Here is a 27,045-nt window from a genome sequence, read left to right on the forward strand (position 1 = left end):
ATACTTCAGAGTGCTTTCCTCCAGCACACATATAGGACCCTGAGACCAGCCTATTGTCACTATAGACAGATTGGAGCCTTGACAGGGGAAGGGAAGAACTTTCAATAACCAGATGTGGGAGGGACATGGTTCCCCACACACATAATGGCCAGCACCAGGTATAAATAGAGCACTTCCAGAGCCACTCATCAGAACATTCCTGTACCTGTAGACATCAAAGAAGAAGGACTGCCCTTCTGCCAGAGGACTGTCGGCTGCTTGAGGACTTCCTTGCTGTCTGAGAGGGAAGACTGGAACTGCTCTCCTTTATCCCAGACTAACCTGATTTCCTCCAAGGGTCAGTTGGCTGACCTCCTATTTCAGCTGCAGGGACACAGCAAGCTCCAGAGGCCTTCATGCAACTGCCCAGCTGAACTGCTGCTTCTGGACATCTGAGCCCTGCTGGCTTCTACTGCATTTAGTTTCTGTTCTCCATGAAGTGCCTCCCCAGGTTCTGGCCCCTTCATTTGACATTAGTTGGACTGCTCTGAAGAAGAAAGGTGAAATCCTGAGGTTTTTGGACTTTGCATGACCACGAATGGGCCCGTTTGACACAAGACTCTGCCACACACAATGACCACCAATGAAAAGCTCTGTTGAACTCGACACTGTGCTACAGCGAAGTTCTGCACTTTGCACGACAGCGCTGACTGCCAATGCAAAGCTCCAGCAACGACCATCCGCAACGCCCTACCAGCTGTTTGCGCTACTGCAATGACAGCCTGCAATCACCGGCCTGCTCTTCCTGCTACATCGACGACCATCCACAATGTTCTCCCTCCTCTTTAAGGCCTATTTCACCATGAATGGCTCACTTTACGCCAGGCTTTGACAACATTTTCAGCAGAACTAACCTGGTTCCTGTAACTGACTCGTGCTTCATTTTAGTTGGCCTGAACTTCTGACTTTCTGCTGGTCTAGCTCGATCAGATGACCACGAATAACGCTTTCTGCTTTTACGTGCTATTTTCACCTAAAACTTTAATACTGAATATCTGTGGTTCTACTAATGCAATTTTATTTTGTTCTGTTATCATTTTATTTACTGAATGTTTCTCTATTTTCCTAATTTGACTTGGTATTTTTCTTGTGTTGTTTTTTACTTTATCACCATGTGTGCTGCATAAATTCTTTACACAGCACCTTACATTTATGCCTGACTGCTTTTATACTAAGCTACCAAAGGGTAAAGCACATGTTAATTTTGTGACTTTTATGGCTCATCCTGTCACTGTTGCTTGAGTAGGGCTTCCACCCCTTCAACCAATAACCTAAATTCTTACAATTACAATGTTTTATAATGTAACAAAGTGTTTTCCCATAGGAGAGTCAGCCTTGCCATTGTGAAAAATGACATGTAAAACATTAAATATAAAAGTCCACTTTTCAACTACAACCTACCCTTTGGACATTTAGGGCCTACCATAAGGGTGACCTATTGGAAGTAAAAAGGAAGGTTTAGGCCTCATAAAAAAGGTTTGTTTTGCCAGGTCTATATTGAAATTTTAAACTGCATACTCAGGCTGCAGGAACAGGACTGGTGTTGGACCTCTCAGCCTTGGTGTTGTCTGCCCCCAAACCTTTTGATTTCTCCCCTTCTGTTTAGCTGAATTAGTTTTCGTTGGCCATTGGACTTTGTGCACTTTACCACTGTTAACCAGTGCTTAAGTGCTTGTGTGCACTCCCTTAAAAATGGTAAAGTTGGCTTACAGCAGATTGGCAGATTTGACTCACTTATAAGACTCTAATCAATCAATCAATCAATCAATCAATCAATCAATCAATCAATCAATCAATCAGGATTCTTATAGAGCACGGCAAATCACCCATTAGGGTCTCACAGCGTGGGGAGGGAATGGAGTATACAGTTCAGTCAAAGAACCAGGTCTTGAGGTCCTTCCTGAATTGAAGGAGATAAGGTGATTGCCTGAGATATAGAGGTAGAGTGTTGCAGGTCCTCGCAGTGAGGTAGGAGAAGTATATTCCTCTGGTCGAGGTCTTGCGGATCCGTGAAATAGTGCCCAGGGTGGAGATGTCTGGTAGGTGTGTAGAAGGAGAGGCGGTGGTTAAGATATGCAGGTCCGGTTTTGTGGAGAGCTTTGTAGGCGTGTGTGAGGAGCTTGAAGGTGATTCTTTTGCTGATCTGTAGCCAGTCAAAGTCTCTCAGATGACTGGAGATGTGGCTGCGGTGGGGGATGTCCAAGATAAGTCTGGTGGAGGCGTTCTGGATGCTCTGCAATTTCTTTTGAAGTTTTGCCGGTATAGAGTGCATTGCCGTAGTCGAGCTTGCTGCTGAAGAGCACCTGGGTGACCGTTCTCCTGGACTCAGTGGGGAGCGTGTGGAAGCAGGAGGGTGAGATGGCATTGATTTGGCAGTTCATTGAGCACGAAGAGTTGAGAATGATGCCAAGGTTTTGTGCGTGGTTGGTAGGTGTTAGGGGAGTCCAAGCGTTGCGGGCCACCAGGATTCATCGCAGGCGGTGGGAGTGGTGCCCAGGATGAGGACTTCACATTTGTCGGTGTTGAGTTTGAGGCTACTGTCCTTTATCCAGGCAGTGGCGGTAACTGCCTTCATCCCTTTATGAAAGTTGCTCTTAGCGGCTGTAGGTTCGTTGGTGAGGGAGAGAATCAGTTGGGTCTCACCGGCGTTGGAGCCGATGTTGAGTCTGTGGTTTCTGAGGATGGCAGCAAGATGGGCCATGCAGATATTGAGAAGGGTGGGGCTCAGAGAGATGCCCTGAGGAACTACGCATCTGATCTCTATAGGTTCTGAGGAGAACAAAGGCAGTTTAACGCCCTGGGTTCTGCCTGTGAGGAAGGAGAGGATCCACACTAGGGCTTTCCTGTGGATGCCAGTGTCATGAAGTCTTGTGCAGAGGGTGTGGTGGGAGACAGTGTTGAATGCAGCAAAGAGGTCCAGGAGGCTGAGGGCTGCGGTTTCGCCATGGCTGAGGAGAATACGGTTGCTGTCTGTGGCAGCGAGGAGTGCAGTCTCAGTGCTGTGTTTGCTTCTGAAGCCTGATTGGGAGGTGTCCAGGGTGTGGTTTGTTTAGTTGAATTTGGTGAGTTGGGCATTGATGGCCTTCTCGATTACTTTGGCTGGGAAGAGGAGCAGAGAGATGGATGTGTAATTCCTGAGGTCCATCAGAAGGGCAGAGGGTTTTCTCAATAGCGGGTTGATATCTGCGTGTTTCCAGTCTCCAGGGAAGGTGGCGGACTCGACGGAGCAGTTGATTGTGCGGCAGACTTCGGGTTCAATCGTGGTGCTGGCTCAGTTGAAAATGTGGTGGGGCAGGGGTCTGAGGTGGCACCAGTGTGTTGGTGCAGTCGGAGATCCATAGTTGGAGGCTGCGTGCCGAGGTGATGGCGTCCTTGGAGGTTGAGGGTGGGCTTTTGCGGTGGAAGGTGACAAGTTGTTCTTCGGAGACCTTGTTCTAGCTTCTGTGCGAGTAGCAGTCGGTGCGGTGGTGTTCGGTAGGTTTGGTGAAGGAGAAGTGGGTGCAGTGTTGGTCAGTGCAATATAGTTTGGAGGTGATGTTGTTGTTGCGGAGAAGTTGGGGTCAAGCGAGAGTACTGCAGAGTGGGTTAGGGAGGTGACCAGTTGCTTGAGTCCGATGGTGGCGAAGTTCTCCAGTAGGGATGAGGTGCTGTGGTCCTTGAGGTTTCCCTGGTGGGAATTGAGGTCGCCGAGGAGGATGAGGTCCATTGAGGCGAGAGAGTGGGGTGCAATGAAGTCGACTATGGATTCACTGAAGAGGGGAAGGGGTCCGGAGGTCTGTAGATGAGAGTGCCGTGTTTGGGTTGGTCTGGGTCAGGAAGTGGAGGTGCTCCCTACTCGGTGAGTGGTCATCAGAGTTTGTTGTGTGGTGGAGGTTGTTTTTATGTACGATGGTGATGCCGCTTCCTGGTCAATTGGTATGCTCCTTGTGGATGATTTTGTAAACATTGGGGATGGCAGTGGAGATGTCCATGGCTGAGGTGAGGGTTCATCAAGGATTCGGAGAAGAATGCGACATCAGGGGAGATGGAGTCAAGCAGGTCCTGGATCTCCACAACGTGTATGTTGAGTAAGCGTGTGTTGAGTAGGATGCAGTTGAGGTGGTCTTGTCTGGTTCTTGGGGTCCGTGCGGTTGGTGGGTCTGGTGTTCGGAGGCAGGAGAAGTTGCATTTGCGGCAGGTAAACAGGCCTTGGGTGTCATGCGGCGACGCAAGGTTGCCGGCAGTCATTCTTCCATATTTGAGAGCATGGAGGAAGCTGGCATCGTAGTGGTGAAAGATGTGGGGACCAGGGTCTGTGGCGCTAGGCATGGTCCAGGTGTAGACAGGCGCAGATACGTGCGTCAGTGGCTCGACTGACATTAAGTAGTGGTAGAGAGGTGGGAGGGGCTGTCACCTGGGAGGTAGGAAGCAGCGCTGGAAGGGGATGGGCCACAGGGAAAGAGCAGTGGCAATGGAGGGATAAAAAGAGGCACAGAATAAGGGGAAAAAGAGAAATACAAAAGAAAAATAGAAAATGAAAAAGGCTAGAAAAGCAGAACAAGAGATGAGAAGGCAAAGGAAAACAAAGGCAGACTCACAACTGGACCACCATTAATAAGGCGCAGGTGGGAGCCTGCGGGTGGAGGAGGGCCTCGAACTCAAGACCAGGAGCGCACTTGACCAAATTTATGTGTCATCAATGTTGTTGGTCAGAAGGCTCTAAACATCATTGTATATATTCCCCCTCAACCGTCCACAGAGTCAATCACCTCTGTCGGTTTCTCTAGAATACCGTTCGGGTTCTCCAGCCTGACTCTGGACGGTTGAGGGGGAATATATATACAATGATGTTTAGAGCCTTCTGACCAACAACATTGATGACACATAATTTTGGTCAAGTATAGAGGCCTAAGTACTTCATATATTTCATTGATTATTTTTGTTGCACCCTTACTAGCAGAGTGACTAAGGTCTACAGGTCCTGACGAATGCCCAGAACTTAATTGTCCTTATGGCAGAAACATGTTGACCGATTAATGGTTAGGGTATATATATTTAACCCTATCTTCACTTGCTTTTTAATCACTACCACAGATGGAAGGAAGAATAAAGTTGTTGCCCCTATGTAGGTAGTTTGTAATCACTTTTCACTTTTTTCTTGCACTCTGCCCCACCATTTTGAGTTGGTAGATCCAACACGTGCTCCGCACTCCTGCTCCTTCCCCCTGGGGTGAAGTCGTAGCCCACATGGGGTACCTTGCAGTCCCCATGTGTTGGATGAACCCAATGATGAAGCATGTCACCCTCGGGTGAGTGAGGGTTTTCGTCCACAACCTAGTTGTGCCCCATGTTCCCTTGCCCACTGCTTTTTCTCCCTGCTACCCTATATATCGTGTGAGTTATACTTTTAGAAAGCTGTCATTTTCTTGCCCTAACCATTTGGTACCTGTAGTCTGCTTCCTAGGTTACATGACTAGGTGCAGTTGGCAGTTTGCCTGTGTGTATTCCTCCCAGACAGCTAGACAATAGAGGGAGTGGGTGTTGGAAGGATGAGCCAACCTGACAGTGACAGCATAGGAGTGGCCGAGCTGTGCACAGACCCATTTGCACTTCAAAGAAACTTCCTCAACCAACACACAGAGTACTTCACACTAGACTTTTTTGCCCCCAGACATCCTGGGACTGGGGCAGGGAGGTAGGAGGAGCTTGGGGGAGAAGAAATCCAGAAGCTTCTTCTACTTCAAAGCTGGCACCAGGTATATAGTTGCAACACTAGGATCCAGTATTCCTGTCCTGAAGAATGCCACAGACTCACATGAGCCACAAGGCAGAAACATGTTGATGGTAAAGGTGGTAATGGGGTACTAATTCCCCTTATCCCCACAACTGGTTTTAATACCAAGTGTCATGTCTAGAGAATAAAAATGTTTTTTAGGATGCCATATTGGTTTTAAAACACTTTAATCACGAGTCAACTCTTAGTTAGAAGTGCCTCTCTGACTCCAGTTGCAGGCCTGCTCTTAATACAACTAGGTTTTTGGAGAGTGTGGGTTGTCCTATGATTAAACATGACATATAGTTGTGTGTTAGGACAAACCCTCATATTTGTGAATATGTCCAATAAGTGATACTGAGTAGGACTGTAAGGGATGCATAATTAAACATTTAGGAATCTTGGGTAGCTCTGTTAGTGTTCTGGGAGGCCATCTCACCCTTGAGACCCCATAGCCTCTAGTTTCCTACCACGGGTACATTCCAGGGGCGTGTGTTTACATAAAGTAAGGGCCCTCAGATCCCCTTCTTAGTTCACGTCTGAGGGGGATTCTCAGAGGACTGCCCTGCTGCCTGTGGCTTGCTGTGTTCTTTAGAAGACTACCCTGATGCCTGAAGCCTATTCTGTGTCCTCAGAGGACTGTCCTGCTGCTAGACCTACTTTTCTGCTTGAACCCAGGGCTACCAGAGTGACTCAATGAGCAAGATGATTGGCCTCCAGATAGAGCCTCAGGGTTAGAAAAGGCTCCAACCATCTTAAAACCCACACCTGGATGCAGACTGAGTGAGTGCTGACCCTTGGAAGGGGTGCTAAAGGTGCCCCTATAGCCCAAATCAACGACTTGGGAACTTTTCTGCCAAAAAATGTCCTGAGAACCAAAAGGAGACTGGCTGTACCTGCTCACCGATTTGCCCAAGGTCATCGCCGGATGGCCTGACTTTGTGATAGCTCCTACTAAGTTCTTCTCTACAGCAGCAAATCCTGTTAAATGGCTCCTCTCTGGAAGGATATCTGGCCTCAGGGAGCCATTGTTGGATACAACCTGCAGCTTTGCCCACTGGAGATTTTCGGTTTCCAAAAAAGAGACTAAGTCAGAACGTAATACTCTTCACTCAGACTTTGTTCAACTGCTCCCCGACGGTGAAGCCTTCTGGTCCTAGGACACCTCTGGTTGCTTTGCCCTGCTGAACTTTACCTTCTCAGACATTTTTCTGAGAAATGTATTTCAAGCCCGAAGATAAGGGGAGACCAGGCACAGCCCACTTTGTGTATTTGAACTGCACTCCATTGCAGTAGGTCATAACTTTCTACTTTGCCCTAGTCTTTTGCCACTCTATGTCCGAGGTTGGTGCTTTGATCTTTCAGGTGCTATTTTTCACTTTAAACATTAAAAATGTATAACTCTGGTTCTACAAATTGGATTTTAGTTTTTTAGGTGTCAAATAATTAATGACATTTTACTACATTTTTCTAAATTGGTGGGGTATTTTTCTTGTGTTGTGTTTTCACTTTTTCACTGTTTGAGTACTGGACAAATACTTTACACATTGCCTCTGAGTTAAACCTGACTGCTTTCGTGCCAAGCTACCAAAGATTTAAGCCCAGGTTTATTTAGTGGGCTCACACCCCCACCAATTAACGACCTAATTTATCACACCGAAGGGGCATACTTTGCAGTGCTATTTTAGAAGGTGGCACAAGGAGTGCTGCAGTCCACTAGTAGAATTTAATTTATAGGCCCTGGGTACATGCAGTAACATATAGTAGGGATTTATAAGTAAATTAGATGTGGCAATCAGATGTATGCCAATTTTACTATGTTTATTATGAGAGAGCACAAACACTCCACCACTGATTAGGAGGGCAGAGCCCGATGGTCAACAAAAACGGGTTCAGCAACAAAAGGAAAACCCTGGGGAAAACCAAAAAAAGATGGTAATTCCCAGCAAAGGTCATTTACTTTCCAGCACAAAAGGTATTTTGCAATTGGAAAGGGTGCCCTTTTATCAAATAGTGAGTTGTGCTGCTTTGCACCACTTTGGTTCAAGGGTGCATTACTTGTTGTTTCTTGGGCAGATCAGAGTAATCACCCATAGTTTGGACGCAAAATCTGGTCTAATAAAAAGGCAAGACCAAGCTCTGCATCAAAACCAAACTACTCCTTGAAGCTGGTGATAAGAAGGAGACATTTCTAATTTATCTAAACATTCCATACATTGCATGTCTGTTGGATTGCACAGCACGCATTCAATGTCTGAAATGTTTCAGAACGTGTTGTGACATAGTATTTTGTACTGCAAGGGTATGCTCTGTACAATTCCTAACCATATTTCACACATACAACTCTACACCATAGAGAAAAGGTCATGTATGGTTCTAGGCAGCCTTTATAACATACAAACACAAGAGGGGATAGAGGATCTTTAAGACCTATTCTTCTGTCCTCCTTATCAATTGCAAAACACACAGTAAGGAAAAAGAGAGCTTTTTATATTTGTCAATACTGACTGGAGCCAGATATGCCACTGAGAATTGCCAGGTCTTATCCACCCAATTGTAGCATGCTTCATCATCTGGCATGTCTAGACTAACCCTGGGCATAGTTCACGTAGTAGCGCTACGCGTAGCTACGCAAAGTGCACTTCGCACTACACGAGATATGCATAGCGCTACACGAACTGTGTAGTACGCTGTTCGCGATGATTGCACAGTGCCGGATGCTTGTCCGCACTATGCAATCATTGCAAACGACATCTTGCACAGTGCAAGCGGTTGTTTTCTGCCGCTCTAGTAGATTTTTAATCGAGTGGCAGCTTTCTCAACGTGGACTGGTAGTTTCATATCGCGAGCGGTCGTGAGCATACGCGACCACTCGCAATGAGAAATCTGACCTCCCCGCATTGAGAATCTCGCCGGGAGGTTTATTTTCCACGCTCGTGATCGGCAACTTGATGTTGCTGATCGCGAACAGGGAAAAAGTCTCACCGGGATGTCATTTTGCTCGCTCGTGGTCGCCAACTTGACGTTGAGGACCGCGAGCGAGCAAAAAATGCCAGCTACGCTACGCGATTTTGCACTGTGCTACGTGCAATTCGCGTAGTGCGAAGTAGCACAAACTACACAAACTTCACGAGCGTAGCGCAGTTGTCCGCCCAGGGTTAGTCTAGACTTTAACTCACATGGGCTACAACCAGCATTTTGGGTGTGAGTTTCTTTTAGCTATTTTGAGGGAGAGAAAAATCACATAGTGCCAGAGAAAAGAAAAGTTAAAACAGTCTTCAATATCACTATGTATTATTTAAATTGTGGGTATTTTGACTGAATTAAACAGATTACTAGTGATGGATTGAAGTTACCCTGCCATCTAAACAGGTCTACATATTTCAGCTGTCTACTTGGAGCCCAGTGGGTCTGCAGATTTCTCTGGCTAATGGTAAGAAATACCTGTGTGTAAAGATTGCACAACAAAAAATCCTATCAATGAGGATACCAAGGCCAACAGATACTAATGTGTTTTTTCACATCCGATTCGATAAGTAAATGAGTGGTAGAACAAATCTCAGTGAAGAACAATTGTACTAAAAACAACAATAGTCATTGTAAGGAGCAAGCAAAAAGGTAGGCACTCCACACAGGGGTGACTTGTGTAAACAATCTATGCCCAGTGAAGACAGGCATGTGCATTAAAAACGAATATGCTTAAATTTATAAGCATTCAAAAAACAATCTTAGCAAAAGCGTAGACTACTTGTACTAAACCCAGGAAGAAGAGGGGGTGTCCCCCTGCAGTCAGACACTTTTCAAGAAAAACATTCATGAGTTTTTACAATAAGTGTTAACTTATTGCTAGTATGCTGTACAACACCATACACCTTGGATGGCAAATCATTTGACAATACCAATTCCCCAAGTGGAGGAAAGGCCCAATGCATTTGAGTAATGTGCCAAATTCCAGATTAAAGAGATTACTAAAAAATTATATATTTGCCCCTCAGACTCATTCAGAGCTACCTTCCAGACAACACTGAGACTCCATCAAGGTTAAACTTGGTGTTAATATTCTTTTCAGTTAATCAGAACCCACCATCGGCCCAGGTTTAGGGGTCTCTGGATAATGTAACTATCACCTAATTTGCTGATTTTCCTAAAGACTAAGTACATATTCAATGGTGGATATCTATTTTGATGTGAGAATGGGAGTAATGAGAGAAACAATATTCGAATCCAGACATTAATGTTCATATAGGGGCCTGGAATGGAAACATCCATGACTGGGTGGTAGTTTAACTAAGGAAGCATGACCTATACTTGGTCAGTCAGTTTGATTTACCATATCCTTATGCCAAGCAAATATATACCCAGTGGGCCCCACAATACCTATCTGATCAACCTTTCTAGGCATTAGTTCTTGCATCACCACTTCAAATCAAAGTAAATCAACAATGATCTGCATGACGGGGCGTGGTCAGGCCGAGTACCAAGATGGCTGCTTGACCATGACGCACCGCAGCCACCTCTTCACAGATGAAGCCTCTCTTGTCTTCTCTAGCTTCCTTGCGGCTGCTACTGGGAGAGAAGATGTGCCCTGGCCCGCAGTGGGACTTTGGAAGCTACCATGATCGGCCTGACGTGGCCCCAAGAGGCCCCTCGATGACAGGGGTCGTGGGTGAGACTAAGGTTGGGGCAGCAACTTGTGAGGCTGCGGCGCTGAAATCGAGGCCGGGTATTCTCTGTGGCCCTGAAGCTCATTGTGGGAACAGGGATCCCCACCGCAACCGGAGATGCATGCCGTGCGCTATAGCGCATCTGACAACGGACTGTGGCAGTGAGTGTGGGCTTCATTATTTAATGCCACCTCCCTTCTGGTTCGGCTGCAACTTGTGCTCTGTCTGAATCGAGAGGCGCTGGGTGGTTCTGCTGCATTGAGGACCTGGCGACGAGCACCTTTACCTGTGCCTGATGCAGGAGGTTCCTTTCACCGACCGATATATATGCAGGAGCCATTGAGACCCTCATCTGTATGTAGCCATCAACTGCCTGGTGTACAAGTCAGGAGCTGATGGACCCAAGAGGCTTCGGGTTCATGCTTGCGAATACCTGGGCTATTACCTTACTCTGTGGCCTATCCCTTATACACTATACTAGAGGTATTTTTCCACAGCGCCAGAATCTACCTTGCTATAGCCTCTTAGTCGGATGCTCCTGTTGCTACGCTGCCGCTTGTCCAAGGTGGGCACATAGCTTTCTCCTTTCTCTCTGGGGGTCTGGATATCAGCCTCCACTGGTGGCGCTGTACGGTCATGCCCCACCCTTTTTTGGCATTTGCCTTTCCTCACGCTGACCTACTTTTCTGCAACAAGATGGGGGCGCAATGATCCCAAACAGTGCCAGTTCTCCTCTGATGCAACTAAAACCATTTGGCGTGAAGAAGGTGGTGGTCCCCGTGGAGACCCCCCAGGGCCACTAGGGGCAGTAGCCCTTCTCTGGATGGTGCAGCAGTCATCATGGTGGAATTACAGGTGGGATTTAAATTGATTGATGCACGTTTTGTCACGTTGACACCTCGACTGGAGGGCATGCATGTCCGTATTAAGCAGCATGAGACCCGCATTGGTGCTGCCGAGCAGCGATTTTCTGATCTGGAGTACACCCACCCTGCTACTGCTAAAAGGCTTGAAAGAGCCAAACGACTTCTCAAGACGGTTGACGCCAAGGTGAAAGATTTGGTGGTGCGGTCATGCCGGAATAATATCCGTATAGCTGGCATGGCGGAAACCCCCAACACAGGCCCCATAAGTACCTATGATGAGTGGATCCTTGAGGACCTATTTGGCAGGAAGGCATATTCATCAACATTTTCAGTGGAACGAGCCCGCAGATTGCTTGCCCCCCGACTAGCACCCGGTCCATCTCCGTGACTGATAATTGCTAAGCTCCTCAACTACTATCCCATTAAAGCATCTCTTTGACTTGCCAGCGACAGGAGAACTGTCCAACATCAGGGCATGGCTCTTGCATTATTTCCAGACTTTACACCTCTAGTACAGGAGGCACTTCATAAATTCATGGACATTAAACACACACTCCAGAAAGCGAACGTCTGTTCTGCTATGCTATGCACGTCCCTTCTTCGCATTCATATAAATGGCAAAACCCATGTCTTTGATACACCTGCTGAGGCCACACATTTTTGGAAGCAACATTGAGTCAGACCTGACTCCCCTACTGGTGGTGAAGCACCCTCCACCTTTCATTTAGACTCGACGGACCTGTGAATAGTTCTTGAAAAGTTTTTCCCTCCTCCTGCTAACTTTCTTCAAGCTGGCCTTGTGCTTTCCAATTGTATTACGCCAGAACTTTAGCCCCACACTCCTAGTTCTGCAATCTAACTAGCTGTACATGATCTCATCAAGGTTACGGTCGTCATTGAGTTTAGCCTCGCCCCAAGGAGTTCTCCTACTGTTTGAATCAGCAGTTTGTTGTTTCAGAAATGATGGATTCACCGTATACTGGATGTTTGCTATCTGCTGTGGGTGGGGGTATGGGTCTTTAGGTTATTTTGTGTTATGTATTCTGATGATACTCTATACAGGGAATTAATTATGTTGTTAGCTATGCATATGTATTTTCTACACACCGTGTATGTCCACACATGTTTCTGTGGTTTAGATGACATCGCCAGTTAATGGGTCTGGGACACTAACGTTAAAATGTCTGACGTGGAATGTCAGGGGGCTCTCTAACCCACGAAAGGGGTGACAGGTCTCGTCCTATCTCACCAGACACGCTGTGGAAAACGTGTAATATTTGACTTGGCATAAGCTACAGCCATTTTGGCTGTGGTGTCCATTAAAGTTTCCTTCGTAATTCTTTAGTCTTTTCACTCGGCTCGTGCTATCTATTTTAGTTAACTTCCTGACTCAGCTAAAAGCAATGTACGTGCTGAGAGTTTGTAGCTGCCAGTACACCTGTTAACTGTCAATCATTTACTGCTGCCATAAGCAGTCCTGCTCCCCCTCCCACTTTGCTGACCAAGTGGTTATTCATCTGCCCTTGTTTGCTGAAAACTATTTCCAAAACGTATTCTCCCTATTTCTGTTCACATGCTTACTGAGCAGAAAACCTGTATAAAAGACCTGTGTTCTCTGACTTCAGTGTACTACCTCGTCCAGCACTTGAGAGTGCTGTGTCGACATGGTCCCACTCATGAGTGACTAATAAACTTGTTATTTATTCCTACTCCAGTGCTGATCTCTACTTTGTTGGTTTTTGAACCCGTGGACAAAAGGGTGACCCTGCACCACTGTACCCTTAAAAATTTATATTTCCACAACGCTGTTCAAGTGCCATTTTTACGGGAGACCCATTATGCCCTGAACTCTATTAATTGATTTGTATTGCACTGGGGGGACAACCGATACTTTGCAAATTATAGTACCTTCTCCAGGGGTTATGTATCCAGATCCACACGGGAGGTGATCGCTGATCCCGCAGGTCATTACCTCTTGATTGCTGGCGTTCTGGGGACTGACACCCTTCTCTTAATCAATTCGTATGTCCCAAATGTGGACTCCCCAGAGTTCTTCCCTAGTTTATCTACACATATTTCCCAACTATCAACAGATAGTATACTAATGTGATGCAATTTTAACCTTACACTTGATCCATCTTTAGACACGAGGGGCACTGGACAGATCACAAAGCCCCTGTTGGTGCAGGCACTTACTTCCATTTTGAAGACCTTTCTCCTCGTTTATGCTTGGCGAGCTCAACACTCCATCAATATGATATATATTCATTTTATCAGCCAGCACGTGTCCTGGTCATGCATAGACCATTGGTATCTTTCCTCCAAGTTTATGCTAGCTGTTACTGCATGCACAATATTGTGCGATTGCGTGCACCCTGGCGCTTCCCAGCAGACGCGTTGCTAGACGATGTGTTTCAAATTGAGGTCAGAGATGCCTGCGTGGAGTGCTTTCAGCTCAATACCGGTACAGTGTTGCATCATGCTATACTTTGGGAGGCTTTTAAAGATTATATCAGAGGGATACGTATTGCCATACAGTTGAGGGTGCTCCGCTCCATATGTCGGGAGTTTGAGACTATTGAAAATGTGCTGAAGGAGTTCTATGTGCAATCTCTCCCTGATGACCCACCCCTTCAATGCACCGATGCGACACTCCTCTCAGACTTTCAGGACCTTGCGTCACATGAGTTAAACTAACTCTGCTAGCACACACGAGCTTGGGTGAAGACCTGGTCGGACACTGGCTAGGCTACTTCGCCCCCAATACTAATCCTCCTTTATTACACATCTTCAACTGTATAATGGCAAATCGCTCATGCGCAATGAGAACATTACTGCTGATTTTCAATCGTATTACACACGCTTACATACCACTCGATGCCCCCTCCCAATGATGCACTTTCCAATGACCTTGCCAAGGTGGCTATGGTCTGGCTTGACAAGGGACAGCAGCTTGTCCTGGCTCACCCATTACTGCCGTTGTAATCTCGCATGCCATCGATGACCTGAGTGGTACCCGAGCCCCGTGCACTGACGGGTTATCCAGCATATTTTATAAAACTTATAGGACCTTGTTGGTTCTCCATTTATTGGAAATATACGCTGAAGCCTTGTAGGGTGGATCTCTCCCTCCTATGATGCGCGAAGCTGTAATTACCCTTTTTCTTAAGCCGGACAAGCCTACTTGCTGTTGTGCTTCATACAGACCCTTATCCTTGTTGAATCAAAGCAATAACATTTTGGCTAAGGTCCTTGCCACTTGCCTTTCCTAATTTTCCCATTCCAGGTTGGTTTTGCCCTGAATTGATCCACGTTGGTTAACCTTCACGCAGTGTTTGCGATCCTTAACCAAATTACTTCAGATCTTTCCACTACAGCGATATTGTTGGACGCTGAAAAAGTGTTTGATTCGCTGAAATTGTCTTTTTTATATGCCACATTACGGAAACTGGGAGTTCCAACAAGCTTTTCTGATCCCATTCGCCTCCTGTATGCGAGTCCATTGGACCGGCTCCGAATTAATGGCAACCTATCCTATCAATTTATGCTTTTATGGGGCACCAGACAGGGGTGCCCTCTGTCGCCCTTACTGTTCATTATTGCCATGGACTCCCTTGTGTGGCATCTCCAGGAGTTTCATTTACATCGCAGACTAAGATTTCACCACACACCTCTGTTGGCTTCGTTATATGCCAATGTGATGCTGTTTGTTAGGGACCCCGAAACTAATGTCACTCCCCTTCTTCGCTAACTTGTGCTCATCAGGGTGTTCTCTGGACTAGTCATAAACTGGAAAAAATCTGAAATATTTCCATTGACAGATGGCCACTGCCCCCTTCACTTTAGACTTCCCTCTGTGCTGGTGCGTGGGGCCCACCCCATTACCTAGGCGTTTTCTTCACACCAGAGCACTACAGAGGTTATCCATCTTCATTACAAACTCGTAATCGATAGACTTTCAACACAAATTGATCGTTGGATTAAACTACCTTAGTCGATTGCTGGCAGAATTGATATCATCAAATTGATGGCATTGCCCCATTTTTTAGATATCTCAAAATTCTCATAGTTCTTATGGCTACATTTTTTTATACACTCCGCAGTATGCTCATTAGCCTAGTCTAGGCTGGTGGGCAGCCTCGAATCAGCTGGCAAACATTAACTATGCCGTATCAGTGTGGGGGATATGGCGTCTTTGTTTTAAATTTGTATGATTTAGTTGCAAGGCAAATTTTGCGTACTATTTGGTAACATCCCAATGCAAGGCTGCAATACTTGAAGCTGGAATTGTCGCAGGCCCGTCCATGCTCGCTCTCCACCATTAAACCTTGAGGCCTGCCTAGGACGTCATCAGAGATACAAACACTTCAAACCACTAACTAGACCTGTTAAGTTACAACGATATCTGAACATTGACCTTCTCTACTCCCCACACATATCGCTTCTAGATAACCCTTGACTGCCTCCGACCAGGGGAGCACTAACAAAGCAAACCCTAGCCTTGTGTGGACTACGCACTTTAGGCGACCTCTTTCATGAAGTCCAGCTGCGCTCTATAGCAGCCCTAACAGAAGGACATGATGTGTCTCATATGGACAGGTTCATTCTACACTTCAGAACCGGCTGATTTTTCCCCACTCAAATTATTTATCACGTCATCTAGTGGTGCCCATTTGGTCTCCCGACTATATCACTTATCTCTGACTCTTCTACCAGCGGTCGGTGGGAGCTCAGGCAGCTTTGGAGAGGGATCTGTGACAGCCCCAAATGGACAAGACATGAATTTATTGCTGTAAGCAACTTTGGTTCATCTCTAGCAATCACTGGCATACATTTTTACGTTAACAAAATGTACACAGAACATACACTACAGCACACTTGCGAGTGAAAATGGACCCCTCCAAATCACATTGTTGCTCTAGATGTGCAGCAGAGCATGCCGACTTTTCCCACTTGGCGTGGAACTGTGCACCAATGCAGGCAGATTTGGAGGAAGTTTTTCACCATCCCTCCCGGATGATTGAATCTAAACTATGCCCGACTCTGCAGTTGGCACTGTTGAGCTATCTTAGGCCGCTAGCCGCCGAAGTTTGGCAATATGGCGACATTGCTCTGCTTCTCGCTAAGAGACAAGTCTCTCTACACTAGGGGGATCAACTGTCCCAACAGTAAAAGCTTGGATTCAGGACTTAATGTATTGTGTCACTAGTAGTGACACATATGCTACACTACAGCCACCTAACTCCAGACCCAAAAATATATGGCAGCCATTGCGGTCTTATTTATTGCTTTATCATGAGGAGACAGAGTGATTGCATTGTACTTAAGTTGAGGTCCGTTGGGTTACTCATCCGCACACAAGCAAAAACATTTACTGCTGCACTCGTACCCCCATGCGCTCTTCCAGTGTGTCTATTGCTGCCATTCTCTTTATGATGTATCTCCAGACCAATCTTCTTTTCCCCCTAATGTTATCCCAAATGTAACTGGTACTGTCTGATTTTTCTCTGTATATGTGGACATGTCCTTTACCGAACATAGAGGCCCATTAGAATATCGGGCGGATTACCACTGCCCGCATGGCTGTGGCGATCCGCCCGACATTCCTTCCCGCCCGCACGCCATTCTCCCCCTGCCATATTACTATGGCGGGGGGGACCCCGCTGGTAGGCAATCAGCCCGATTGCCTACCGGGCGGAAAAGTTGTCAATATGATGGCGGTGTCTGGTAGACACCGCCATCCATATTAGAATGCAGGCTGAGACATGCCTTTCCGTGGCGGCAACGTCGCCACGGAAAGGCATGCAGTCTTTGACATTGGGGGCCCGTAGCGGGCCCCCAGGGATTCTGGGGGGTGGGTGGTGCACATGGATGGTACCTATGCTACCCCCCTGCATTTCAATGTACAACGTGGCAGGCACCTCGCGGTGCCTGTCACGTTGTGCATTGAAAGGCACAACTTGCTTTTGTGGCATTGCGGCGGGCGGTGTTGAAAGCACCGCCCGCCGCAATGTTACCAATGCAGGATGCACCCGAAAGTGTGGCAGGCGCATCCTAATTGTAGTTGCGGGACCGCCGCATGCATTGCGGGCAGTCCCGTTTCCTGGGGGTATGTCCGCCCGCCATACTAATGACCCCCATTATGTATTTTGGGTTATTGATGATGCAATGCTGATGCTTTCACTGTGGCATTTCTGACACTTCTGAATGTCCCTTTGTTTCTCTCCTCTCCTATTCTGTTGATTCTTGTTTTTGGTGAAAAACTCAAATAAAATGTAAATGAAAAAAAAGCAATAATCTACATAAAATATTTTGCTCTGTAAAAACCCGACCAGTTTTGAATAGTTCTATGGTTGATGGTCAGAACAGTTCACATGCTGCTAGGAGACAGTGAATACTGGCAGTGGGTAATGCTAGGTTGAAGTGAGTGGAATCCACAAAGGCATGAACTGCGTCCTTCTAAGAACAATAGTAAGTATTGGCATTTACTATTTAGTATTAATTTTATTATTATTATTATTATCTTTTTTACAAACTAAGCACTACATATATTGTTTACAAAAGCAATTTGACCTGTAGGATTCATTTGATCATTGATGCTTTCTCTCTCTATAAAATAGCTCCATACTAAGAGATTCAAAAACTTAGATATAAATGGAATACACTGAACAGTAGACATTGGGTGCATTATTACCAGAGTCTTGTTTTAGTTCATTTCTGTGTTGTGAAGATTTTAAGGGCCCAATTTAGAGTTTGATGGACAAGGTACTACATCTCAAACACTGCAGAGTATTTTGCCTGCCAAACTCTTACTTTTAGAGATGGGCATAGCTTATAATTTCTGCTGCTGCCCCCTTTGGCTCCATCAATAGAAAATTTCCTCCGTAGGAAGGACATTTCACCACCTGTCTTATTTAGGATGGACAGTGTAAGGGTTAATTTTCTCTCGTTCATGCCAGAAAAAACCTGACAGAGGGACAGAAAGAACAATAGTGTCCGCACACCCTGGGAGCAAACTCCTTTTTCTAAAACAAACTGCAGCTTTGAGATTTTGTTTCTGAAAAACAAAAACATTGAGAAAATGTAGTGAACCACTATCATGTAGGTCAGCAGCTGTCCACTAAACATATGCACAGTGAAAGTAATCACTGTGACAGTGGTTAATTTGAATGTGCAGAGAAAACTGCAGGGTCTGATGGGCAGGAGTCCATCAGGATGGTAAAGGTAATTTCCTCCTCCAGCTTAACTGGTGGAGTACCATCTGTCAAATCCATAATCAGGCCCTAAATCTTAAGCATGTATGGGCTGTGATCTAAAAATGTCAAGGGTTATATTTTAGTGCAAACAAAAGTGAATTGTCGTTAAGCAAAAATTGACAAATATTAAAAGGCTATCCTGTATTACGTACCGTGCTCCGGAGAAGGTGACTTGAATGCAGGAGTTGTTTTGTGCCACCAGCTGCCACAAGCACCGAGAATTGTCAGGGTAGGAATATGGGTAACCGGGGCTGGTGAAAGTCCCAGATGGCTGAGACAGGATACCACCACAAGAAGGGTTGCCTAAAGGATGGAAGGACAAGTGTAATAACAAATTAATAGGAAAACCAGGAGGAGGAATAATTGACTTTGTTTAATAAAAAGAAGCTACACATATACCCGCAGAAATTGTGACAAGTTAAGAAAAACATTTACATATGTCTCTACCAACATCAGGGCCATGTACTCTGATCATTGTTATGACCCAAAAGAGTGTGTAACCATCACTTATAGAAACTGGATGAGTTATTATCAAAATTATTTTTTATAGCTCTGACCAAACACTCGGGGGAACATGGCGGCCGCTAGCTGAACGGACGCAAGCTCCCGGGAGGAAAGCATTTGCTCTGGCGTCGGCGGCTCTCCCCCGCCACTTACCTGAACACAATGTCTCCTCACTTTTCTTGATCTGCCTGACTCAGAAGCCCTCCTGCGCATCTTCAGCTCATTCAGGGTGTAAGGCAGGGGAAATCCCTCGACAGGAAACGGCCATGCGGGAGCTGCAGAGGTGCCAGGCAGCCTGTGTTCAGGTCCCGGGCTACAGTGGCCGAGGCAGCACAGGTTAACAGGAGAGCCTCCCACAGGCTGCCTCAGTGTTCCTGGGGAGGCTTGGCAGCCCGCAGCCCCTGCAGAGGAACTGGAGGAGTATTCAGGGTACAGCAAAAGAAGTTTGGTGGTCTCAACTCCCTTTGTCTATGAAGAGGAGCAGTTTACCTCCAGAGAAGTTAAGTTAATTCTGCGGTTTTGTCTTGAGGTACACATGCACAATAGAGCAGTTTCAACAGCGTCAAGGGTAAGTCCTGGGTTTGAATGTCCCCCACTATATATCGCCCCTTGTGCTAAGGTGACAGGGTGGGGGCAAAACTATCTACCCAGTAAAGCGGTAGAAATAGAGTTTACCACGGTAAAGTCAGGGAAACTGGGAGAGTCTACAAAACTGTCTGGGAAGAACCTGCTGGGAAGAGGAAAAAAAGATCCCACCCCTTCAGATTAAGGGGAACCCCTGCCTAAAGTCCATCTATAATGTTTTAACTCTTCCAACCTTACAAAACGAAGAAAGAGAAGTGGAGGGGGGGGGGGGCAATCCAGATGACATCTAATATGGAAGTTCCTCTTTCTAACTGAAACATCCAGGAAAATAATACAATTGGCACTGAAGTGGACAGCGGCTCCATAAATTACCTAAGAAGTGCAGCACAGGCCTCTACACGATAGGTTTCAGATCCTTGCTGTATTGGATGAGAAAAATAAAAGAAGTGCTCAGCGTCACTTAACCAAATAGGGTCAACTTCCTGCCCAATGACAATGTATCTAAATATGAGTCCTATGTCCCCAGATGATGATGGGGAGTCGTAGGGAGATCTTTTTATAACGTGGGATGTGAATGGCCTTAGAATTAAAAATTAGAGATTGATAAAGAGATATTTAGAAGATAGCTTGGCCCATATAATTATATTACAAGAGACTCATTTAATGGCCAGCGAGAGCAGAGCCCGCTTCTCTAAATTTAGATGGATAGAGAGGTACGTTGTCTCAGAGCAGACAGTGCATGGTAAGGGGGGGCCATCTTGATAAGGAGGGGAGCTGGGTTTGAGGTGATGTCTTCAAAAATAGATAGCTCTGGTAGATGGGTTATGGCAACCCTGAGATGTGATGATTTAGAGTTTATGTGTGTTGGTTTTTATTGGCCGGACCTCGATGATCCCCAATATATAATAAATCTTGAGTGGTACTTAGTGGAGGTGAAAATACCGTTAATAACAGATTTTACTACCTCCTGGACCCTCTTTTAGATAGTTACACTAGGAAGTACCATGCCCAAGCCCCTAGGACGAGACAAGCCCTTAAATTATATATGGAGATACTTAAAGGGTTCAAGAAGAGGCTATACTTTTAATAGCAAGAAGTATGGCCAATACTCTAGACTGGATCATTTTTGGGTGGATAAAGCCCTAGCCGGGGAAATAAAGGAAGTTAAGCTGTTGTCAGGGCATATCTCACACCATGCGGCAGTTAATACGACGCTTAGGCATTTTAGAGGTCAAAGTAACGCACAGTGGATATTAAAAGGGGCGATTCTTCTGGATCTAGACACAGTTGTAAGTTTGAAAAAAGCAAGTGTAGAGTTCTTTTTAGTCAATGCCAGCTCTGCCCCATTGGATATAATCTGGACCACTTTTAAGCTTACATTGGAGGGGTGCTGGAAAGTCTAGCAAAAGGTAAAAAATTGGTCTGAAAGGGTCAAGGTCAATAGATTGGAGGGAAGAGTGGGGACATTGGAAGCCGAGATGCAGCAGCAAAATGCATGTCCCAATAGTAACTGGGCGAAATGATCAAGTAAATTAGAGGAGGCCAGGTTAAATTATAAGGCCAAGTTGGAAGCAAAGTGTAGAGAACGATGGCAAGCCAGGTATATGAAACAATTTGAATATGGGGAGAAAGCAAGGGTAATGCCAGCATGGAAGGCCAGGGTTGAGAGGTCTAGAAACATCATCAAGGAAGTGGTAATCAATTCACAGGGAGATGTTGCAAACAAGGCTGAGGAAATGTAGGGCATCCTTGTATCATTGTTTTACTGAGCTGTATACAGAAGAGGTTCATCCTGACCCCAAGAGACTTAGAGCTTGGCCGGAAAGTGTAGGGCATCTGGGGCTTCCGAGGGAAGGTAGGGAACAAATTGGCGTCCCGATACCTGGGGAGGAAATTAGGACCCATCTTCAACGATTTAAGAGAGGAAAGGCTGCTGGTCCCGATGCAATACCCTCAGAGCTCTATAAGATCCTAACGGAAGAAATTGTTTCCGAATGGGATTCATTCATTATTTGAGTCAATTTACTTGCAGGGAGGATGGATTCCAAACTCAAGGAAAGAGCCCACAATTGCTTTGCTTTTAAAACCAGCCAAGGACCATTGGAAGGCAGATTCTCATCACCCAATCTCCCTGTTCAATGCAGATTATAATATCTTTATGAGCATTTTGGGAGAGAGATTGGCTAAGTTAGCCCCCCAATTGCTGTAGCCCCCCAATTGCTGCATCCAGTAAGGATTTGTGTCAAAGAGGCAAATTCAACAAGTAACACAGCAGTTAATAGGAACTATTGATCTCGCCACCGCTCGTGTGACTCCCTTGGCCGTGGTCACAATTGAAGCGGCTAAGGCATTTGATCGAGTATGCTGAATGTACCTTTGGATGGTCTTGGCAGTAATGGGATTTAGTCCAGGTTTTTTTCCACTCTCCAAACACTTTATGAAAAGTCATCAGCTAGAATTCTCCTTAATGGCTCTTTGACCAGGAGTTTTAACATTCAAAGGGTCCCTCTGTCACCTCTCTTATTTGATATTTACATTGAGCCATTAGCACAATTGTTTAGGAGATAACAATGTTATCCCTTTTAACTCCCCCGCCTTTTAATAATAAGAATGTGTTGTATGCAGATGACCTGATAATCTATATGTCTGATCCCATCTAAACTATACATAGGGTGGAGAGGTTGGTTGCAGAGTTTGGTGCTTTTTCAGGGTACATGGTTAACAACTCTAAGACGGAGGTAATGTGCTAGAATTTAGATGGTTGGAGAGGTAAAGTACCTGTAGAGTTAAAATATCTTGGGATAGTTATTGTTAATCCTGTGGAGGAAATACCAGCTCAAATTTGAATAAGGTGGCTAAGGAGGTAGATATCATGTTGTCAAGATGAAAGAACCTGTAACTGACAATTTACGGATAAGTGAACCTTATTAAGATGTCGATCCTCTCCAAATTCATGTATCTATTCAACTGTTTTGCCCTTACTTTTCCAAGATCAATTATTGACAAGATTTAGGGAAAAATATCTAGCTTTATATGGACTTCCCTTGGGGCAAGACTGGCTTGGAAGAAGTTGAGTTGTAGGCTCGTGAAGGGAGGTTTAGCTGTACCTTATTTAAACTTATATTGCTTAGCATTTCAGTTTAAAAACCTCTGGATGCTTCTTGGAAAATCAGCCAGCTCAACATGGGGAAAGCTTTTAGGTGACATGATAAGGGAGTTTGTAGAGTGCAGCTTTTTGTATAAGTTTGGACCTCCTAAAGGTTTTAAAGACGGCATTAAACTTTTGGTATAGGTGAGGAAGACACTTAATATATAGTATTATTCAGATTTCACACTCATTTTGGATTCCCCAGCACCCCAGAATGCATGAAGGATGGGCTGAGTCTCCAATTACGGCGGGCAGGGATGGAAACTTGATGACAGTGCAGGGAATTTTACTGTGCGAAGTCCTGAAAGTTAAAACCCGGGACACCACCCTTTCTAGGTTTAAATATGTGCAGCTGTCCTCCTGGTTTGCAACTTCGACCTCGGAGATAGAGGGGGACTGGAAATTCAAGTCCTGTCTTCAGAATGGGAGATCTAAAAGGAAGGAAGTCCCCACTTGTTACTGGAAGCTCCTGAATGTTGAAGATAAAAACATGTTGGCACAATATAGGATCGGAGAGGATACTCTTAAGGGGGTAGACATACAACCATTATGGAATAGCTCCTTGAAACTGTTATATTCAACTGTCAAGCCCTCGAATCTCAAGCAAAATCATTTCTTTACCATCAATAGGCTCTATTGGACACCCCAAAAAATTGCCAAGTTCGTAACACAGCCTACTCCCAGGAGTAGAAGATGTGGCCAAACAAAAGTGGATGTAGAACATGTCTTTTTCACCTGTCCGGATGTATGATGATACAACGTGTACCATCACAACGCGTTATGTTACATCGCGGTCGTGACAACGCAAGTCATTACATCGACTTGCGTTGGAGGGCGCTGGATTTAGGAATAGTGTGAATTACTATTCCAACTCCAGTCTACGTACAGTAGGGAAGGTGTTGGAATAGTAATTCACACTATTCCTTAGTCTAGAGCGCCCTCCACTGCAAGTCGGTGTAACGACTTGCGTTGTCACGACCGCGATGTAACCATACCGCGTTGTAATGGTTGCGTGGTAAAGGATGTTTCCCACCTGTCCAGGGATAAAGGTAATCTGGGCAAATATTGAGTCCATTTTACAAGATATTCTGGGAGTCGCCATTGCATTAAATTCCATATTAGTTCTATTGGGGATAGATAATACCACACATAGTGCATTGAGTAGGGATCAAACCGGTTTTATCTTTTATCTGATATTACTAGACAGGAGAGAGATTTGTAAACATTGGATTGACCCATCACCTCTAAGTGTAATGAATTGGATTAATGCGGCTAAATGGATCTGTCGTCTGCATATGGATGGCTCACCGGGAAGGATGTCGGCAGTGTGAGATGAGTTTATCAGATGGTTTGGCCTGGAGGGAAGAGCTGCAGATAGAACATAAGATCAAATGATAACACCAATGGCACCATTTAAGATTATAGCACATCAGGCTGGATCAGTGCGGAGGGAACAACGTGAATGCAATAGACCAAGAGGTGGTTAGAATTGGTTTGGCGGTCTAAGTATTGCAGACACTGTGGTGATATGAGGACAAAAAAATAAGAATTATTTGTTACAAATAGGAATATTTTGCCCACATAGTTTAGCAAGGTGTGAACGTAGAGGATTTTGCCTTTCAAGGTGTTTAATATTGGATTATGTTAAGGGTGTCCCTAACAGATATACTCCCCTCTGTGTAGGAGTAAACAGTGAAGGTGTTATCAACTTTTCTGTAAATGAATCAACAGTAGGAATTTGAATCTTGTGGTGTGAAGAGCTACGAACAGTGATTCTATTAATATTTATATTTTGTTGTGCGTACTTTTTCTTTTAAAATGCTAGGTGTAACTCTAATTGAACATGTACTTTTTTTTACATTTACAACTATTAAAAAGTGGGCTTTAACAAGGGAAAACAAATGTTGGCTGCCATCTACAGTTGGCTATTGTCCATAATTTCAAGTAGTTGAGGTCTACTCATATATAATGAAAAATTATGAAATAATGTGTCAGTTTGTTTGTTGAGCAACAGAGTTTATTAGATTGAATTTATATAATTGAATGTGTGATTTACAAATTGAACAATACAAATCCATGGATTTGCACAGATTCCTTTGATGACTTAAAATGCTCCCTATCTGTTTGTTTAGGTTTTAAATTAAGTTTTTATATCAGAGGCTTTTGTAAATGGCACTTTCTGCCGGGTTACTCCCAAACTTGTTGCCTTCCTCCTCTTCTTATTCTGACCTCTTTTTTATTGGCCTTAAGACTCTGTGGCCTGCTAACCAGTGCTAAAGTGCTTGGCTCAGTCCCTAAACATGGTTTGTTTGGCTTATACCCATTTGGCATATTTTATTTACTTTTAAGTCCCTACTAAAGTGCACTATGGGCCAGATGTACGACGCCCAAAATAGCGCCTTGCAAATTGCGAGTTTTTTGCAACTCGCAATTTGCGAGACACTATTTTGGATGTACAACAGTGTGTAACACACTGTTAGCGATTCCCAATGGGGTCGCAAATTGAGAGGCTCATGAATATTAATGAGCCTCTCGCAATTTGCAACCCCATTGGGAATGGCAGACCCTCTCAGGTATGGTGGCCTGCTGGGCTCAGCAGACCACCATGTCTGGGACTGCTTTTAAATAAAGCTGTTTTTTTAAAAGAATGCAGCCTGTTTTCCTTAAAGGAAAACAGGTTGCATTTAAAAAAGAAGAAAATTAAAAGTTTTTGGATAATTTTTTTAAGGGCAGGTAGTGGTCCCTGGGACCACTGCATGCCCTTAAAAAATATTTTCCCATGCATTTGCGAAGGGGAAGGGGTCCTTCCCTTTTGCGAGTGCATTACCACCCTCTTGAAGAGGGTGGTATTTTGCAAGTGTTTTGCACCCACAATTGAGGATGCAAAACATTCATACATGGGCTTGCACACGCAATTAGGAAGGAAGGGAACGCCCCTTCCTAATAGCGAGTCGCAAAACCTATTTAGCGAGTCGCAAATAAATTGCGACTCACTAAATAGGCTGTGTACATGGCCCATGCTGTTTTTGCATGCGCAAACAGGTGACAAAACCGTTTGCGCATGCAAAAACGGTTGTATATCTGGCCCTAAATGTGCCCAAGGCCTGTAAATTAAATGCTACTAGTGGGCCTGCAGCACTGATTATGCCACCCACTTAGGTAGCTCCTTAAACATGTATCAGGCCTGCTTTTGGAAACCCTGTGTGTGCTGTCTACACTGTCATGCTTTGCATTTGAGTCCCATTTCCAAGCCTTAAAATCCCCTTTTATTACATATATGTCACCCCTAAGGTAGGCCCTAGGTAGCCCATAGGACAGTGTGCTGGGTAATTGAAAGGTAGGACAAGTTTTACATGTCCTGGTAGTGAAAAACACCCAAATTCGTTTAACACTACTTTGAGGCCTACCCCTCCCATAGGAGAACATTGGGGATTACTTGTTACATTACTGAGCAGTAATTCCCAATTAGATCTATCATGTTTAGTACCTTTGCAATTGTGATGATAAATCCCTGTTAAGCGCAAAGTCTAATTTATCATTACAAATTTTAAAATGCCACTTTTAGAAAGATAAAGACACACAATTGATGGATTGAATGCATAACACATCAAAACATTTCCCCCAGTCAAGAGAACTGGGTTAAATCCATCAATCTTTTGCTCACCATGCCACCCCACTTTAGAGTCAGACCTGGCCATATGCAAATCAGTCTTGACCCTGTGCCTCATGGGGACAGTCCAGCCCGAACTGCCAAGCCAGGTCCTCCCTGGACCGGAAACAAGCTTCTAGGACCGGTTATAGGGTTTCACCCCTCATCAGCCAGGACAGCTTGAATCCAGTGGCAAAGTGAGCAAGAGACCCACGTCTGGGCATACCCTGCCAACTTAGGCTGAACAAAGCAAACACAAGGAGATGATGGACGGAGCACTGAAACTTTTCAAGACTGATTTGCATAGAGTTGGGTCCGAACTGAGGTGACGAAGTGAGCTAAAGAACAATGATGGATTCAACCCAGATCTGTTACTGGGGGGGAGTGTCTGAAAAGTTTCAGTGCTCCATCCATCATCTCCCTGTGTTTGCTTTGTTCGCCCTAAGTTGGCAGGGTGCGTCCAGACATTGGTCCCTTGGTCACTTTGCCACTGGATTCAAGCTAGCCTGGCTGATGAGGAGTGTTACCCCGAAACCGGTCCAAGGATGCTTGTTTCCGGTTCAGGGAAGACCTGGCTTGGCA

General features: G+C 45.2%; 1 protein-coding gene across 10 annotated transcripts in view; it reads right to left on the bottom strand.

The window, feature by feature from the left end:
• The window catches only part of LOC146866846 (scavenger receptor cysteine-rich domain-containing protein DMBT1-like), a 1,139,300-nt gene that overhangs the window by 887,558 nt on the left and 224,697 nt on the right, over positions 1-27,045 (bottom strand). For all 10 annotated transcript variants that reach the window (XM_085602006.1, XM_085601995.1, XM_085601984.1 and 7 more), the window contains exon 8: positions 18,730-18,880. In XM_085602006.1, the coding sequence (XP_085458132.1) occupies positions 18,730-18,880 (151 nt within the window). The remainder of the gene's footprint in view (positions 1-18,729; positions 18,881-27,045) is intronic.

Source organism: Triturus cristatus, chromosome 1_2 (genome assembly GCF_964204655.1).
Source record: "Triturus cristatus chromosome 1_2, aTriCri1.1, whole genome shotgun sequence".
In the NCBI taxonomy this organism is placed as follows: Eukaryota; Metazoa; Chordata; class Amphibia; order Caudata; family Salamandridae; genus Triturus; species Triturus cristatus.